The sequence below is a fragment of the Pezoporus wallicus genome, unplaced genomic scaffold, assembly GCF_028554395.1.
Source record: "Pezoporus wallicus isolate ANWC-B61680 ecotype Strahan unplaced genomic scaffold, APGP_CSIRO_Pwel_v1 contig_12957, whole genome shotgun sequence".
Taxonomy (NCBI): Eukaryota; Metazoa; Chordata; class Aves; order Psittaciformes; family Psittacidae; genus Pezoporus; species Pezoporus wallicus.
In genome coordinates this window covers 129,371-146,072 of record NW_026635057.1, presented here as the reverse complement: position 1 = coordinate 146,072, position 16,702 = coordinate 129,371, and the positions used below count along the sequence as shown (strand labels likewise).

General features: G+C 62.9%; 1 protein-coding gene across 1 annotated transcript; it reads right to left on the bottom strand.

Annotated features, from left to right (window-relative positions):
• Nucleotides 1–59: 59 nt before the first annotated feature.
• Nucleotides 60–15,895, bottom strand: LOC130594896 (rho guanine nucleotide exchange factor 11-like; the record flags this gene model as incomplete). Its single annotated transcript, XM_057401156.1, has 20 exons — nt 15,733–15,895; nt 10,078–10,113; nt 9,250–9,341; nt 8,862–8,960; nt 7,410–7,459; nt 7,268–7,325; nt 6,905–7,083; nt 6,729–6,800; nt 6,454–6,573; nt 6,233–6,287; nt 6,077–6,153; nt 5,490–5,627; nt 5,259–5,333; nt 4,926–5,027; nt 3,862–3,960; nt 1,589–1,631; nt 1,060–1,156; nt 848–970; nt 577–600; nt 60–204 (listed from the first exon to the last, which is right to left on the bottom strand). Coding segments are annotated over exons 1-20 (1,716 nt in total), but the record flags the coding sequence as incomplete, so codon positions are not given.
• Nucleotides 15,896–16,702: the final 807 nt, after the last annotated feature.

The following is a 16,702-nucleotide window of genomic DNA, read 5'->3' as shown; positions in this document are numbered from 1 at the left end:
TCCATCCATGACCAAGCAGCATGAGTGCAGCCCCTGGCCGAGGAGCAGCAGCCTCCCACCTTCTTGGCCTTGGGGAAGAAGGGGAGCCACTTGTCCCTGTCCGGGAGGGACGGGGCCTTCTCGCTGGCGCCGGCTGCCCGGGGCTCGCGGCTGCGGATGCCTGCGTGGTTCATGTAGGTGCTGAGGGCAAAGGCCATGGGGGAGCTGCAAGAGAGCAGAGCGTGAGGCTGGAGATCCAGCTCAGGGAGGCAATGGGGGAGGCTGGGATGCCCCGTGGGACTCTGGGGGCAGAGAGGGTCCATTCTGGGCAGGAGAGGATGCCCAAGGGATGTAGGGCAAGGGAGAAGGGAGGAAAGGCAAGAACAGCTCAAGAGGGTGATCTGGGGCTGCACCCAGCACCCTGGGACCCTGAGACCCTGAGGTCAGTGTCCACCCTTCCCCAGGGCCACCCAGGAGCCCACAGGGATACGCCTGGCATGGGAAGGGGATGCTCCTGTGACTCCTTTTGCCTCCCAGCTAAGAGCTGTAAGGCAGCCACACCTGGATGTGCTCCGGCTATGCCCTGGGGCCACTCACCTCCGGTCCTCTTCATACTTGGACCTGGAAAGGGAGGTGGGGAGGGATGAAAGAGCTTGTTAGGAGCAGGCTCCTCTCCTGGGCGCCCTCCTCCCCTCACTGCCCCTGCTCCAAACCCTCCTTCCCTCCTCTCGCATGGCAGAAGCAGGGATGGGGCAGGATCAAGGAGCAGAGCCAAGCTTGAGCCCAAGCCCCTTCCCAACGCCCTCGCCCCGCATCCGAGCGGAGAGACGCTTCCCAATGCACAGGGCAGGGTGGCACCAGCACTCACAGGATGTCACCCAACTGGGCCAGCTGCTTCTCGGCCACTTGCCGCTCCTTCTGGGGGTCCCCATCCAGGTCCAGGAGGTCGTTCTCCCCATAGAGACTGCCCAGGCCCATGGTGCGCTTGGTTCTGTGTGGGTCAGGGGCAAGGCCATGAGCCCAGGCACCGGCCACCGGCACAGGCAGGAGCTCATTGAGCTCCTGGGCTGCTGCACCCACCGGTAGTCCTGGATCTGCTCCTGGATCTCGGGCATCACCATCTCCTGGGCTTCAAAGAGGGCGGCTCGGACGTCGTCCCCATTCCGCAGCCGGGTCTCTGGGATGGGAGAGGAGCAGCGGTGTCACAGCAGGCAAGGAAGGGCACAAGGGATCTTCTGGATGGGGCTTGGAGCAAGCTGCTCCTATGGAAGGTGTCCCTGCCCATTGGAGCTGGGTGAGCTTTAAGGTCCCTTCAACCCCAACCATTCCAGGATTCCAGGATTCTGGCAGCCTCAGGCCCTTGGGCAGAGCGGGGCAGGAGGGAGACCACGGAGCCTCTCCCTGCAGAGCCAGCCCCTCGCTAACTGGTTTCCAGTTCACACACCCGGGCTGAGACACCTGCCTTTAACAAGAGCCCTGGGAAGAGCTCAAGAGCCCCATTCCCAAACCTTGGCATGGCCAAGTGCTGCAGAAATCCTTTGGGATCTGGACCTGGCATCCCAATAAGAGCCCTTGGGAGGGGAAGGGGCCGGCGGGGCCGCTCACTCACCGATCTCAGCCAGGAGCTGCTCGGCCACTTTGACCCGGAGAGGCTGCGGAGGGAAGGCACAAGAGGTGCTCAGCACCGGGCTCCCCTTCCAGTGCAGGGCTGGGGACAGCCTCAGGGCAGGGTGGGGAGGGTGCCCTGTGCCCCTGCACCATCACCCTATGGCGAGCTCTGCAGCAGAGAGGTGGGAGCTGGGCATCTCCCGCAGCGAGCACCCAGCGCTCATCGCAGCACCCAACGCATCCCAGCACCCAACACATCCCAGCACCCAACACATCCCAGCACCCAGTGCTCATCCCAGCACCCAACACGTCCCAGCACCCAACGCATCCCAGCACCCAACACATCCCAGCACCCAACACATCCCAGCACCCAACCCGTCCCAGCACCCAACACATCCCAGCACCCAACACATCCCAGCACCCAACACATCCCAGCACCCAGTGCTCATCCCAGCACCCAACACGTCCCAGCACCCAGTGCTCATCCCAGCACCCAACCCATCCCAGCACCCAGCGCTCATCGCAGCACCCAACACATCCCAGCACCCAACCCATCCCAGCACCCAACACATCCTAGCACCCAGCACTCATCGCAGCACCCAACACATCCCAGCACCCAATACATCCCAGCACCCAACACGTCCCAGCACCCAACACATCCCAGCACCCAACCCATCCCAGCACCCAGCGCTCATCGCAGCACCCAACACATCCCAGCACCCAACACGTCCCAGCACCCAACACATCCCAGCACCCAACCCATCCCAGCACCCAACCCATCCCAGCACCCAGTGCTCATCCCAGCACCCAACCCATCCCAGCACCCAGCACTCATCGCAGCACCCAACACATCCCAGCACCCAATACATCCCAGCACCCAACACGTCCCAGCACCCAACACGTCCCAGCACCCAACACATCCCAGGACCCATTGCTCATCCCAGCACCCAACACATCCCAGCACCCAACACATCCCAGCACCCAGCATCCCAACCCATCCCAGCACCCAGTGCTCATCCCAGCACCCAACCCAACCCAGCACCCAGCACACATCGCAGCACCCAACACATCCCAGCACCCAATACATCCCAGCACCCAACACATCCCAGCACCCAACACATCCCAGCACCTAACACGTCCCAGCACCCAACACGTCCCAGCACCCAACACGTCCCAGCACCCAACACATCCCAGGACCCAGTGCTCATCCCAGCACCCAGCGCATCCCAGCACCCAACACATCCCAGCACCCAGCACTCATCCCAGCACCTAACACATTCCAGCACCCAGTGCTCAACCCAGCGCCCAAAACATCCCAACACCCAACACTCATCCTAGCACCCAACACATCCCAGCACCCAGCGCTCATCCCAGCACCCAGTGCTCATCCCAGCACCCAACCCATCCCAGCACCCAGTGCTCATCCCAGCACCCAACACATCCCAGCACCCTTTCCAGCACCCTGCACTCATCCCAGCAGCCAACACATCCCAGCACCCATTCCAGAACCTTGCACCCATCCCAGCACCCAACACTCATCCCAGCACCCAGTGCTCATCCCAGCACCCAACCCATCCCAGCACCCAGTGCTCATCCCAGCACCCAACCCATCCCAGCACCCAGTGCTCATCCCAGCACCCAACCCATCCCAGCACCCAGTGCTCATCCCAGCACCCAACACATCCCAGCACCCTTTCCAGCACCCTGCACTCATCCCAGCAGCCAACACATCCCAGCACCCATTCCAGAACCTTGCACCCATCCCAGCACCCAACACTCATCCCAGCACCCAGTGCTCATCCCAGCACCCAACCCATCCCAGCACCCAGTGCTCATCCCAGCACCCAACCCATCCCAGCACCCAGTGCTCATCCCAGCACCCAACCCATCCCAGCACCCAGTGCTCATCCCAGCACCCAACCCATCCCAGCACCCATTCCAGCACCTTGCGCCCATCCCAGCACCCAACCCATCCCCCTGTGGAGCAGCACAATGGGATCCTGCTCCCTCCAACGAAGGAGCACGAAGGGGAGCGCCTGGAGCCCTGTCCCCCACCCAGGGCCCCCCTCTCCAGAGGTGCCCCAGTTGTGCAACGCCTGCTGCAACCGCCTGCACCGACACACAGGAACCAGCAGCAGCAAAGCGGTGCCGGTGGCAAAACAGCCCTAAAAGCATCCCCGTGCAAGGGCCACGATGGATAACGCCGGCTTTCCAGCGGCTCCCCAGCAGGGACAAGGCATCCCGTGCTGGCTCCCAGCTGAGCCCTGCCCTTACCGCGCTCCTGTCCAAGAAGATGTTCCAGATGTCCTTCCCCAAGCCCCGGCACTCCTTGGCTGTCGTCTGCTGGCAAACGTCGGTGCACAAGTAGAAGAGCTGCAAGGAGGGGAGAGCTGAGGGGGGCAGCGGAGGAGGAGGGTTGGGAAGTGGGGAGGAAGAAGGCTCAGGGCAGGGCCATGAAACAGGAAACGCTGTGGGGTCTGGGAGGGCAGCACCCCTGTGCCACGCCTGGAGGAAGGGGAGGGAGCGCAGCCCTGCGCTGGGCTTCCCTCTGTGGGTGGGAAGCACCGGCTGGCAGCAGCCTGCAGCAGGCAGCAGAGACCAGGAGGGTGCAGGCAGCAGTGCCTGGAGCCACCAGAGCTCCCCAGTGAGGAAAGCAGCCCCAAACCCCCCTGTGCTGGGCGGCATCAACAGGAGGTGAGCAGCAGGGCAGGGAGGGGATCCTGCCCCTCTGCTCTGCTCTGCTCTGCTCTGGGAGACCCCCCTGCAGCACTGGGTGCAGCTCTGGTGTCCTCAGCACAAGGACATGGAGCTGCTGGAGCAAGTGCAGAGGAGGCCACGAGGATGAGCAGGGGCTGGAGCAGCTCCCATAGGAGCCAGGCTGAGAACATTGGGGCTGCTCAGCCTGGAGAAGAGAAGCTGCGTGGAGAGCTCAGAGCAGCTTCCAGTGTCTGAAGGGGGCTGCAAGGATGCTGGAGAGGGGCCTGCATCAGGGACTGGAGCGACAGGACAAGGGGTGATGGGTTCAGACTGGAACAGGGGGAATTCAGGTTGGAGGTTGGGAAGTTCTTCCCTGTGAGGGTGGTGGGACACTGGAATGGGCTGAATGGAGAAGCTGTGGCTGCTCCATCCCTGGCAGTGCTCAAGGCCAGGCTGGACACAGGGGCTTGGAGTATCGTGCTCTAGTGGAAGGGGTCCCTGCCCGTGGCAGGGGCTGGAGGAGCTTTCAGCTCCCTTCCAACCCCACCCATTCCATGATTCCATGAAGGAGGGGATGGTGCCAAGCACACAGCTCCATGTGCCCCCCCTGCCCCGCTCAGTGGTGCTGGCGGGTCCCTTACCAGGGGGCTGGGGTCTGCCTGGGAGAAGATGTAGCGCAGGAAGACCCCCAGATGCGCCGGCCGGGACTTGAGCTTGCCCAGGTCCTGGAAGAGGGAGTCGCACTGGGAGCAGAGGAGACAGAGCCAGTCAGGAAGGAAAGGAGCCCAGCTCACAGCTCAGCACCGGGGCGAACCCCACCTCCTGCTTCCCACCCAAGCACCCACCTCCCTCGGACCAGCCTGGATGGAAGGCTTCTAAATGCCACCAAAACAGGCCCCATGTGTGATGGTGACAGCCCTGTCCCCCAAGCAGAGGGACAAAGCCCCCCCCAAGCAAGCTCTGGGCACCATTACCTCGTTATTGAAGTACCCAGGGTCACAATCCTCCTCTGGCCCGATGATCAGGGGTCGTCCCGTGCGGTCCAAGCCCTGCCAGGGACAGGGGCCAGAGTCAGGAGCCAGGCACCCAGCACTGGGGGGGGGGGGGGGCACCTTTGCCCTCCCTGCAGCACCCATGGGAGCCTCGGACCAGGTCTGATTGGGTCCAGCACCCACTGTGGGAGCCCCAGGTTGTTCCCAACCCACCTGCTCGGCCAGGGGGGTGCCGGGGGTGTCGGAGCCCTGGCGCCGGTGGTGCTGGAAGAGCCGGGCCGTGATGACCGGGGATGTCCTGGGGCTGTCGAGGCCGTGGTCGGACAGCACCGAGTTGCGGTTCAGGGAGACCTGCCCAGGGTGACAGGAGTCAGGGGCCGTGGGGCAGCATGAAGGGGACAGGCCCCGGACCCACCAACCCCCCCGGCGGCCATCAGAGAGGCTTTAAGATGAGGACCACAAGAAGGTTTGGGGCAGCCTTCACTTGGGGGGCAACCACAGCAGGGGAAGCATTCCAAGGGCAAGGAATAGGGAGAGAGCTTCACAAGTCAGTTTGTTCAGGTGACAACTGATCACTGTGATGGCAAAGGCAGCACTCTGAGACCTGCAGATGCACAGAGCCCCCAGTGCTTCCAGGAGAATCTTGGGATAGAATCATGGAATGGTTTGGGTTGGAAGGGATCTTAAAGGTCATCAACCTCCTGCCACGGGCAGGGACACCTTCCACTATCGCAGCTTGCTCCAAGCCTTGAGCACTGCCAGGGATGGAGCATTCCCATGGCTCCGGGTCCTGCTCTCACCTCGCCCACGGATGGGAATCGCTCCGTCCCAGACTCCAACCCGCTGTCCCCATCCTGTGAGTCCAGGGAGAGGCGTCCTGGAAGCAGAGCACAGACTGAGCCGTGAGTTCAGGAGCCGGGGACATGGGGCCGGGGTGAGGCACCACCACAACTCACCTTCCACCACCTTGAAAGCAGCCAAGCCGGAGTCACTGCAGAGCCGTCCCGAGTCCTGCAATGGGAGGACCAGCGGGATATCCCCTGCCCATGGATGTGCCAGCGCAGCAGCTCCCACCCCACAGCAGCCTCCAGAGCTGTGCCCACCACCTCGCAAGGGCCTCCCCGTGCTCCAGCCAGGCTCAGAGGGAGCCGGGAGGACCCCCATTGATGTCCCATACCATGGAGCCACCGGTCTCCTGCAGGATCTTCAGCTGGAGCTGGCTCACCCTCCGCCGGGCTCCCTCGATCTGCTCCTCCACCGCTGTGGCCGGGTTCCTGCTGTAAGCCTCATAGAAGCGCTGCGTGAAGAGACACCACCGCGACACTCACAGACCCCATCCCACCGCCCATCCCGGGCAGGTCCGGTGGCCCAGCGGGCTGCAGCATGCCCGGCTCGTGCTGCAGGGCCTGGGGAGCCAGGCCAGCACCGCAGCAGCCCCATGTGGTGCTGTACCTGCAGCTCTGCCTCCTCCTGCCGCAGCATGTTGCGCAGAATCTGCGTGGCGTGCTTCTGGACCTCGGGGTCCTGCACGTTGGGAGGGATGCAAAGAGCCACGTTGGGCTTTGCTCTCCTCCTGCCCCACACATGGAGCAGGGCCCCTGCAGCGGGAGCACGGAGGGGTTTGGTACCTGCAGGGGTTTGGGGTCGGTGATGCGCTGCGGCGGAGGCAGCGGTGGCGGAGGCGGCGGAGGGGGACAGGCGGGGGTGACACGGGGAGCCCCGGCCGTGCTCACGTCCTGCTGAGAACTGGGGAGCCCCACAGATGGAGGGGGGGAGCCCAGGAGGGTCAGAGCCACGTAGGCACCGGCTGGAACAACAGGGAAGGGTGAGGGTGAGACTGACCCAGTCCCTGCACCTGAGACATCCCATGGGCACCGCGGCAGAGGACGGGCACGTCCCTGTAATGGGGCACCTCCACAAGCAGTGAGGCCACCCCTGATGCGGTGGCAGGGGGTGGGAAGCAGCCCCCACAGCTCCCTGCCCATACTCACACTTGATTAACTTCACCACTTCGAGGTGAGAGCTGTTGGTCACCATGGTGCCGTTCACCTGGGAGAGGAGAGCGGGGCTCAGGCAGGCTGGGGACAGGGGGCACAGGGCCCCATGGGCAGGGTGGCAACGGGGGATGCTCACCTTGACGATGCGGTCCCCCTCCTGCACCCCGGCCCTCATGGCTGCTCCCCCTGTGACACAGGGAGCAGAGACAGGAGTCAGCAAACAGAGCCCGAGGCTCTGCTCCCACTGGTCCCAGGTCCTCTCAGCACGTTCTGTGCCACTCATCCTGCCAGGCTGGGGACATGGGGGCCACCAGGCACCCATGGGTGCACACAGCCCATGGGACAAGGCAGGTGATGGAGCCTTGGGTGCTTTACGCTCCCAGCTCATCCAGACAAGCTCTTCTGCTCCCCCAGTCTTTCCCATCTGATTCGGGGTGGAAGAGAGGGCCCCAGCCTGTTACCCCACCATCCAGGTTGGCTCCAACACATCCACATGCCTGCATCCAAAGGCAGGAGCAGGGCCTGGGAAGAGCAGCTCCGCTCTGCCTCCTCTCGCCCTGCTCTTTAACAAAGCTCCCGAGGTTGGAATACACGAAAAATCCACTTTTCCTCCAGCCAACACCAAGAGGAAAATGTTTCCATGAGGCCCAACTCCAAGGCAAGGGCCTGAGCCACAGCAGTGAGCCCCGGCAGCGGAAAGTGCCTTGGATTGTTCGGATTCTTCCAGCTTCAACCATCTCCTCATTAGCAAATGAAGCCAGTGGGGAAAGGGGGGGACAGGACCCTGGGATGTCCTGCACTAGGGACATGGTCCTCGTCCCCCCAACCTGAGCCCCTGCTATCGCTGAGCCCAGGACAGGGGGTGATGTGGGGGGCTCCCAATGCAGCTCCAGCTGCAGGATGGAGACACCCCAGCGTTAACCTGCCCTGGAAGCACTCAGCGTTTTCCCTTTCCTAGATTCCCGTTTTTCCTGGCTTTCGGGCTGGAGGGGGGAAGGGGGAGGAGGTGGGAACATCCGCTGTAAAATAAGCAGCTCATTGTCTGTTTCAATTGCTGCTCCCAGCCCTGCCACCCCGCAAAGCCATTAGAGAGCAAAGCCAGGAGCAGGGAGCTGCAAAGGGAATTCCCATCCCAGCCGCGGCTCCCGCGATGTGCAGGGAGCAGGGAGTTATGGATGTGGGGAGCTCGCCCTCAGTCTGCTGTGTCCTGCCCATCCTGGCTGATCCATCACAGGTCATGGAGGGGATGCTCCCCCTCTGCTGCATGAATGGGAGACCTCAGAGCAGCTCCAGTGCCTGAAGGGGCTGCAGGAAACCTGGAGAAGGGCTTTGGACAAGGGACGGAGGGACAGGCCAAGGGGAACGGCTTTACCCTACCATTGGAAGAGGCTTGGAGCAACCTGCTCCAGTAGAAGCTGTCCCTGCCCACGGAACTGGATGAGCCTTAAGCTCCCTTCCCACCCAACCCATTCCCTGGTTCGAGGCTGCAGCGAGCCCCCGAGCTGGGAACCCTTAGGAAGGACCCCCCCTTTCCCCCCTGTTTCCTCACAAGGGGCCAGGGGAGCCGCGGGGCCGCAGCTGCTCTCACCTGGCCGCACCGACTGCACCAGGACGACGCGGTCCCCGCTGACGGTGAAGCCGAAGCCATGCTGGTCCTTCTGGATGATGACGCAGCGCTGGACCAGGCCTACGCCGGAACAGGAGCAGAACCAGTGAGCCTGCAGCCTCGGCGCCACGGCCGAGGCATCCTCACCCGCCAGACTCCCTGGGGGATGTCCCCGCTCCGACCCCTGCTCCTGGAAACAGGGTGCTGGTGGCGAGAGCCTCGGTCCCTGGGATGCAGCGTTCCCGACCCCACCGGGCTCCCCATGCACTTGCAGCCCTTCCTGGGTGACTTTGGGTGCCCTGAAGGGTCCCTGAAGGGACAGGGGAAGCATCAGGAGGTATCAAGGAAAGGAGGCATCAGGAGAACCTACCTGTGGTTTCAGAGGAGTCGGAGGGCTGGCGGCGGTGCCCCGGAGACCTGCGCTCGGAAGAAGAGTCACTCAGGGAAGACAGGCTGCTTAACCTGGGGAGGAAGAGCAGGGATGAGGGAGAGGGACGGCCGGATGGAGCCAGCCCCATCCATGGCTCCTTAGGGCTTGGGAGAAGGAAATGCAGAGCTGGAAGGTGACAGCGGGCAGCACAGGGAGTGCTGCACGTCCCTGCCATTGCCTGTCCCAGGAAAAGGCTCCTCTCCCTTGCCCACCATAGGGAGCCCCAGAGGAGACTCCAGGACTCTGGAATCTTGTGTTTGCCACTGGGGAGGAGCAGTGGAGGCGACAGGCGAGGGCAGGGATTTGCCATGCAGCACGGACAGGATGGAGCTCAGCCACCGGGCTCAGGGAAGCAGAGCGAGGATGGCTCAGGCAGACACAGGCAGACAAGAACAGGCAGACAACAGGCAGCCAACAGGCGGACAGCAGACATCCCGCTGAGCCTCCTGGGTCCTGCAGTGAGGCTCTGGATGCTGGGCTCATTTCTGTGCATCCAAGGGGCGCCGCACGCTGTTACAGGAGAGGGGCTCCCTTTCCCTGTGCCACTCCCTGCTCCCAGCATCATCCCAAGGATGACATTCCGGCTCTGCTGTCCTGTCGCTCCCTCTCCCAGCCCGACCAGCGCCAGCTCTCCTGGACGGGTCAGAAAGCAACGGGAAGAGGTAGGAAATGAAGGTGTTCCCATCGGGAAGCAGCGGGGCTCTGCCTCACGGGATGAAGCGAGGTGCAGGATGAGCGCAGGAGCCCCCCGAGCCCGACCCTGCTTACCTGGGCACGCGAGGCTGCCGCTTGCTGCCCGCTCGGCTGCCGGCAGGACAGGGACAGGGGGGGCACAAGGGACACCCGGAGGCCAGCGGGGAAGGGAAGGGGTGGAAAGAGGAGACAAACACATCAAGAGGCAATGGTGCGGCCCAGGGCATCGCCCCACGGGCAGGGCTGCCTGGGGGCAGGCTTGGGAAGCATCCCCTGCCTACAGCAACATTCCCAGCCTTGCTTTCCCTGCAGGACCATGGAGCCTGGAGACACCCACAGCAGTTCGTAGGGGACGAGCAGGAGGGTCCCCCTAAGTCAGAGCCTGCAGCAGGGTAAAGCCAACAGCCCCGCTCCTGGAGGCAGCTCCTTCCCTGCTCCAGGAGAGGAATATCGGGAAACACCTCATTGGAGGATGCCTGGATAACCTGAATCCAGACCCAACCTGCACAACCGTTACGGTCCAACCTCTCATTGCCTCCATCGCAGCCCTCACTTGTTGAAGTGGGACCCCAGCACAAAGGAGCCGGGGATAGGGAAAGGGCTGAAGCATCCCAAGGGCTTTCCCGGGAGCTGAGGGCATCAGTGGGATCAATTCCCTGTATTTCAAGGCAATCCAAGATGGGCCCAGGGCACCTGTGTCAGTCAAAGGGTGAGTGCAGGATTAACCCCACGGGATTACCCGGCAGCTCGGGGCAGGTCAGCCTGATCCAGGCCAAGGCAGGATCGGCTCCTCCTTCTGCATCGGAGCTGCCACACCATGGGATGCTCATGAAGCCTCTTCCTTAGGAGCTCCAGCAGTGCCAGGCCCATGCGAGGCTCAGCCCCAGCCCAGCCAGGAGCCACCAGTGCCACCCCAGTGGAGATGCCAACCCCGATCTGTGTTTCCATCCCTCGGGAAGGAGCCGGGCCAGCGCTGGCTTACTGCCGTCTAAAAGAGTAGTTTAATTCGGCTTTGCATAAGCTGCTTCCTAATTGACTTAGGGAGAGCCCAAACATGCCACTGTGAAGCAAAGGCAGGCAGCCCGATGCAGCCCTGCCCCTGGTGCCCGTTTCCAGCCCTAAGGATCATCCCTTGGGTTGTCCTAAAAGTTCTAACTGAGGAATCCTGCAGCCGCCCTGGACTCTCCCACCCCCGGCACTGGGGCCAGGCTCTGATCTGGAACCCACAGAGGTTTCTGCTATAGAGATTCACAGACTGGTCTGGGTTGGAAGGGAGGTTAAAGCTCATCTGCAGCCACGGGCAGGGACCCCTTCCACTGGAGCAGGATGCTCCAGCCCCTGTGTCCAACCTGGCCTTGAGCACTGCCAGGGATGGGGCAGCCACAGCTTCTCTGGGCACCCTGTGCCAGCGCCTCAGCACCCTCCCAGGGAAGAGCTTCTGCCTAAGAGCTCAGCTCAGTCTCCCCTCGGGCAGGTTAAAGCCATTCCCCTTGGCCTGTCCCTGCATCCCTTGTCCCAAGCCCCTCTCCAGCTTTCCTGCAGCCCCTTCAGGCACTGGAGCTGCTCTCAGGTCTCCCCTTCAGGAGCCTTCTCTTCTCCAGGCTGCCCCAGCCCAGCTCTCTCAGCCTGGCTCCATGGCAGAGCTGCTCCAGCCCTCGCAGCAGCTCCGTGGCCTCGCTCCAGCAGCTCCACGTCCCTCTGGTGCTGCTGCCCCAGAGCTGGATGCAGGATGCAGGGGAGGGGGGGGCTCACAGAGCGCAGCAGAGGGGCAGGATCCCCCCATGACCTGCTTTGAGCTTCTCTCTCCCAATTCTGGCTCCTTCTAGTGAAATCACAGCTCTTCACTCTTCAGGAACACACCCCAGGAGCAAGATGCCCCCAGCCAGGCCAGAAGAGAAGAACACCAAGGAGGGAAATGAACCCATCACAAGCACATCCCTGGTGCTCCCACACCGGGAGCATCACACAGGGCAAGGATTAAGGAGAAGAAGAGCAGCACATCCTCGGAGCGGGTACCCTCCAGCCAGAGCTTTGCTCCAGCATCAGGACCTTGATTCTCTTCTCCTTCCCAGGTCTCCAAATGGCTGCTCCCTGTGATCCCAGCTCCAGGGAAGAGAAACGGGAGCCCGCTCCGGCGTGCCTGGGAAGCGGCTGCCTTTAGGAGCACACAGGGATGCAGGTGGGGACAGCATCGGCCCGCCAGCAGGGGAAAAGTGGGAATATCTATGGAAAGATAAAGCCCACAACACGGAAAGGGGAATCAGTGTGGTGGTGGGATGCCTCCTGCAACAGAGTCACTGCTTCCACCGCAGCTCGGTGATCCCGCATCGGGATTAGCCGGCACCTCCCGCTCCAAAGCCGGCTGCTCTCTCCCCAGGCCACAGCCTTGTGGATGATTCCACACACTGGGATTCTGGGGACAGGAAGGAAGGAAGGAATTTCAGCTTCAAAAATAAATAAAGAAAAATGATTCAGCTTCCTCCCCTTCCCCCTCCCGCGGCTCGGCCGAGGGAACGCGTCCAGCCTGGAGCAGCTCCAGCCTCGCAGCGGAAAACCGGGACGTGCATCTCCCGAGGATGGCCCCGCACATCCCGCCGGGAATGGGCTGTGCGTCCCCTGGGAATGCCGGCTCGAAGCCACCCGCTGCTGCTGCGACGGGGCTGCCCCGTCGCGCACTGACGCATCGGGAAGCTTGGAATGATGCTTGGAATGATGCAGCTGCATCGAAGTTTGAGTGGCAAAGCGGAGTTAAACCTTCCTGGGTGCTGCTGGGATGAGGACAGGGGGGAATACCCCTTCCTGGCATTCCTGGCTGCTGCAGGCAGCCTGCACTGACCCTCGGTCCCTAAGATCCGCTTTTCCTCTCCTCTTTTCCCACTCTGGAGCACACAACAGGTTTCCCACTCCCAACGGATCCCATCCGACGTGCAGGGTGGGAGCAGCCCAGTGCTGGATCAGGAGCCCGGTGCCTCCATCCCGGCCGTGCTGATCCTGGTGGCTCTGCAGCAGCGCCCTGTGGCTCTGTGTGAGTGCCAAGCCTGTGAATCCATGAGGCTGGAGTCATCCTGGATCCGTCTGGGATTCCGCAGCAAAGCTTTTCCCTTCGGCCTCTCCTTGGTTTTATCCCAGGGGAACTGCTGGTGAAGCCTCAGCCCTCGGCAGGCGGCCGGGGCCAAACTTGAGCTTGCAAATCAGATGCAAAGCCCCGTGTAGGCGCCAGGGCCAAGTGGATTTGAATCCCGGGATCCCTCCGGCAGCAGACAGAGGATCCTGCAGGAGCTCCCTTTAAATTAAGGCTTGTAATGAAACGGGGGAAAGCCAAACGAAAAGCGCTGCCCGTTCCAGGCGCCATTCCCAACATTCTGGTGCTCTGTGCGCTGGAGTTTTGCAATGCTGATTCCCAACGGGCAGGAAAAGCCCAGACTCCGTTGGGTGTCGCGGTGGTGACGCCTGCCTGGCTCACGGGAACCCTGCTCCCTCCCAGAGCCATCCCAAACAACCCCGGAGGAGGCTGCGGGAGCTCCGGAGCAGGATTAGACCCAAAGGGATGGAGACGGAGCAATGGGACCAGAAAGAGCTGAGGAAGAGCACAGGAGGGGAGGAAGGGGTGAGCAGGGATCTGTGTTTTGAGGCTCTGGCTGCCCCATCCCTGGCAGTGCTCAAGGCCAGGTTGGACACAGGGGCTTGGAGCGTCCTGCTCTAGTGGAAGGGGTCCCTGCTCGTAGCTTTAATTGAGCTTTAAGCTCCCTTCCCACCCCAAGCATTCCATGATTCCACGCTTCTCCATCAGCTAACATTTGCCAAGCACTCCACGCACGCTCTGCTCCACTGATGTTACCCATCAGGACCAGCACCAGCCATCAGGCCGGAGCAGCAGTGCCCCAAAACCCCCTTCCTCCCACCAAAATCCCTTCCCTGCCTGCAAGCCAAGCACGTGGAGGGAGCCCCATAGGGAAAGCAGAGCCGGGATCCCAATCCACCACCGAGGACGATGTGGTTTCCTGGGAACGCTGCCGGATCTCCAGGTCCTTCCCAAGCTCTCCAGGCCCTTCCCAAGCAATCCTGGTGCCGAGCAGTGTAATCATTAACGGTGCCACTCATCTCCTGGAGCACAGACTGGCAGATCTGGTTTGGCCAGCGCCGGTTTGGGGTGCGAGCTGCGCGGCAGACGCAGAGATAGGGAATAACCTTCCTCCAAGGGATGTTTTCTTCCCAACCTTCCTCCTATAACAAAAGCCTCCACATCCCAGCTCACACCTCTTCCAAGCGGGAACTGCTGCTCCCAGAATGCTTTCCATGGGCTCCTTCTCTTTAGGGGTGGCTAAACCCATGGCCAAGCCACATCCTGCAGCCTGATGGGTGATGCTCCCAGTGGTGCACTGCACCTGTACTGGTGGGCACTGGTCTGCCTGGAGCCACGGTGCTGCCGGGACATCGATGGGCTCTGGGTACCACTGTTTGCTTGGTGCTGCGGGCAGGATGGGGCTGCTGGGAGCGGGTTTGGGGGGGAAATCCACACTTTGACCCTTTTTAAGTCATTTTATGTGGCTGAGGAGCCCTGGGCGCCCAGCCCGGCCGGGGCACTGCAGGCTCCTGACCTTAAAGAGCAGAGATCACGGCTATTTAAAGAGCAGGGAGAAGACTTAAGCCTGGTAATGCTGTCCGGAGTGAATCCCGCTGCTTCCCTGCCCGGGATGGCAGCGAACCCCAGCAGCTCCCCCATTCCCAGGCACCAAATCCCCTTCTGGAGCCGCAGCATCCGCAGGGAGCCCACGTTGAGCATCTTCAACTGGGCACCAAAGCACCCAGCGCCCTGAGGCGGAAGTGAGCAGGAACCCTTGTCCTTGGCCGCTGGCACGGATGGGAGGGATCACAGGATCATGGGATCGTGGAGTGGGTTGGAATGGATGCTCCAAGCTCATCGAAAGCCATGGCAGGGACCCCCCTTCCACTGGAGCAGGGGGCTCCAAGCCCCATGAGCACCGCCAGGGATGGGGCAGCCCCAGCTTCTCCATTCAACCCATTCCAGTGTCCCAGCACCCTCACGGGGAAGAACTTCCCAAGATCCCATCTCCACCTCCCCTCCGCAGGTTACAGCCATTCCCCTTGGCCTGTCCCTACCTTTCTCACCACGATCCCTGTGGAGCGGACAACGTCGCATCCCTACGGATGGAACCCGCGCCCCTCATCCGCGCCAGGGACACGGCCGCTCCCAGCCCACCTCCATCCCTCGCCTCATCCCGAACCAAATGGGGTTTATCCAGGGGTTATCCCCCCCCTCCCGGTTTGCATCCCTGCTCCGGCGCCAGCCGCGGACACGGGGCCGTGGATGCCAACGGGATGTGCTGAGGAGGAGCAAAGCGCCCATTGCCAGCTCCCAAACGCTGCAGGAAGCACCTGGGACCGCCCGGATCGGCGACCCTCAGCCCGCATTCCCAAGGGAACGGCGCGCACATCCCACGGGCTTTGGTCCCTTCAATCCCAGCCCAGACCCCTCGGAGCCGCCCCACAGCAAAACGGGGTTAAAGCCGCTGGGATCGGGGCCGGGAGCAGCCCCGGCCCTGCCGCTGGGGCACCGGGGGGGCTCCGCTTTAACGGGGGAACGGGGGGGGCCCTGCCCGGAGCACGGCACCGGGACCCCCCCCAAGGCCGCGGGCGGCCCTGCCCCGCTCCCGAAACCACCCGGTTTCACCCCAAACCCCGCTGCCCCCCCCCCGGCCCCACACGTACCTGTCGAGGGCCTGCGGAGGCCGCACGCTCATGGTGCCTCGCCCGCGGCCCCGCGGAGCTCAGGGCGCCGGGAGCCGCCGCCCCGCTCCGGCCGCCACCATCCCCGGGCGCTGCGGGGGCGGCCTCGGGGCAGGGCCCGAGCCCCCGCTCCGCTGCCGGATCCCGGCCCCGCTCGCTGTGGAGGAGGCGGCGGCGGCGGCGGCGGCGAGGGCCCCCCCCCGCCCCCGACCCGCCCGGCGGCGCTGGGGGCCGGGCCGAGGGAGAGGCCTAAAGCCCGCTCCCAATCCCCGGGCTCGCCCGGCCCCCGCGGCCGGAGAGGGGGCAGCGCCGGCGGGGAGCGAGCGGGGGAGGAGGCGCGGGGGAAGGCCCCGGGGTTGGGGGGGGGATCCGTGGGGTGACCGGATGTGGGGGACCCATGGGGATAGCCAGAGGTGGGGGCCCCACAGCGTGGATGGGGACCCATGGGGAGAACGGAGTGTGGGGAGCCATGGGGACAGCCAGGCACTGGGGACCCATAGAGGGAGCCTCGGTAGTGGGGATCCACATCTGGAGTGAGCCATGGAGATGGGTTTGGGGATCACATCTGGAATGAGCTATAGACATGGGTTTGGGGATCACATCTGGGGTGAGCCATGGAGATGGGTTTGGGGATCCACATCTGGAGTGTGCTATAGACATGGGTTTGGGGATCACATCTGCAGTGAGCTATAGACATGGGTTTGGGGATCACATCTGGAGTGAGCTATAGACATGGGTTTGGGGATCCACATCTGGAGTGAGCTATAGACATGGGTTTGGGGATCACATCTGGAGTGAGCTATGGAGATGGGTTTGGGGATCACATCTGGAGTGAGCCATGGAGATGGGTTTGGGGATCCACATCTGGAGTGTGCTATAGACATGGGTTTGGGGATCACATCTGGAGTGAGCCATGGAGATGGGTTTGGGGATCACATCTGGAATGAGCTAT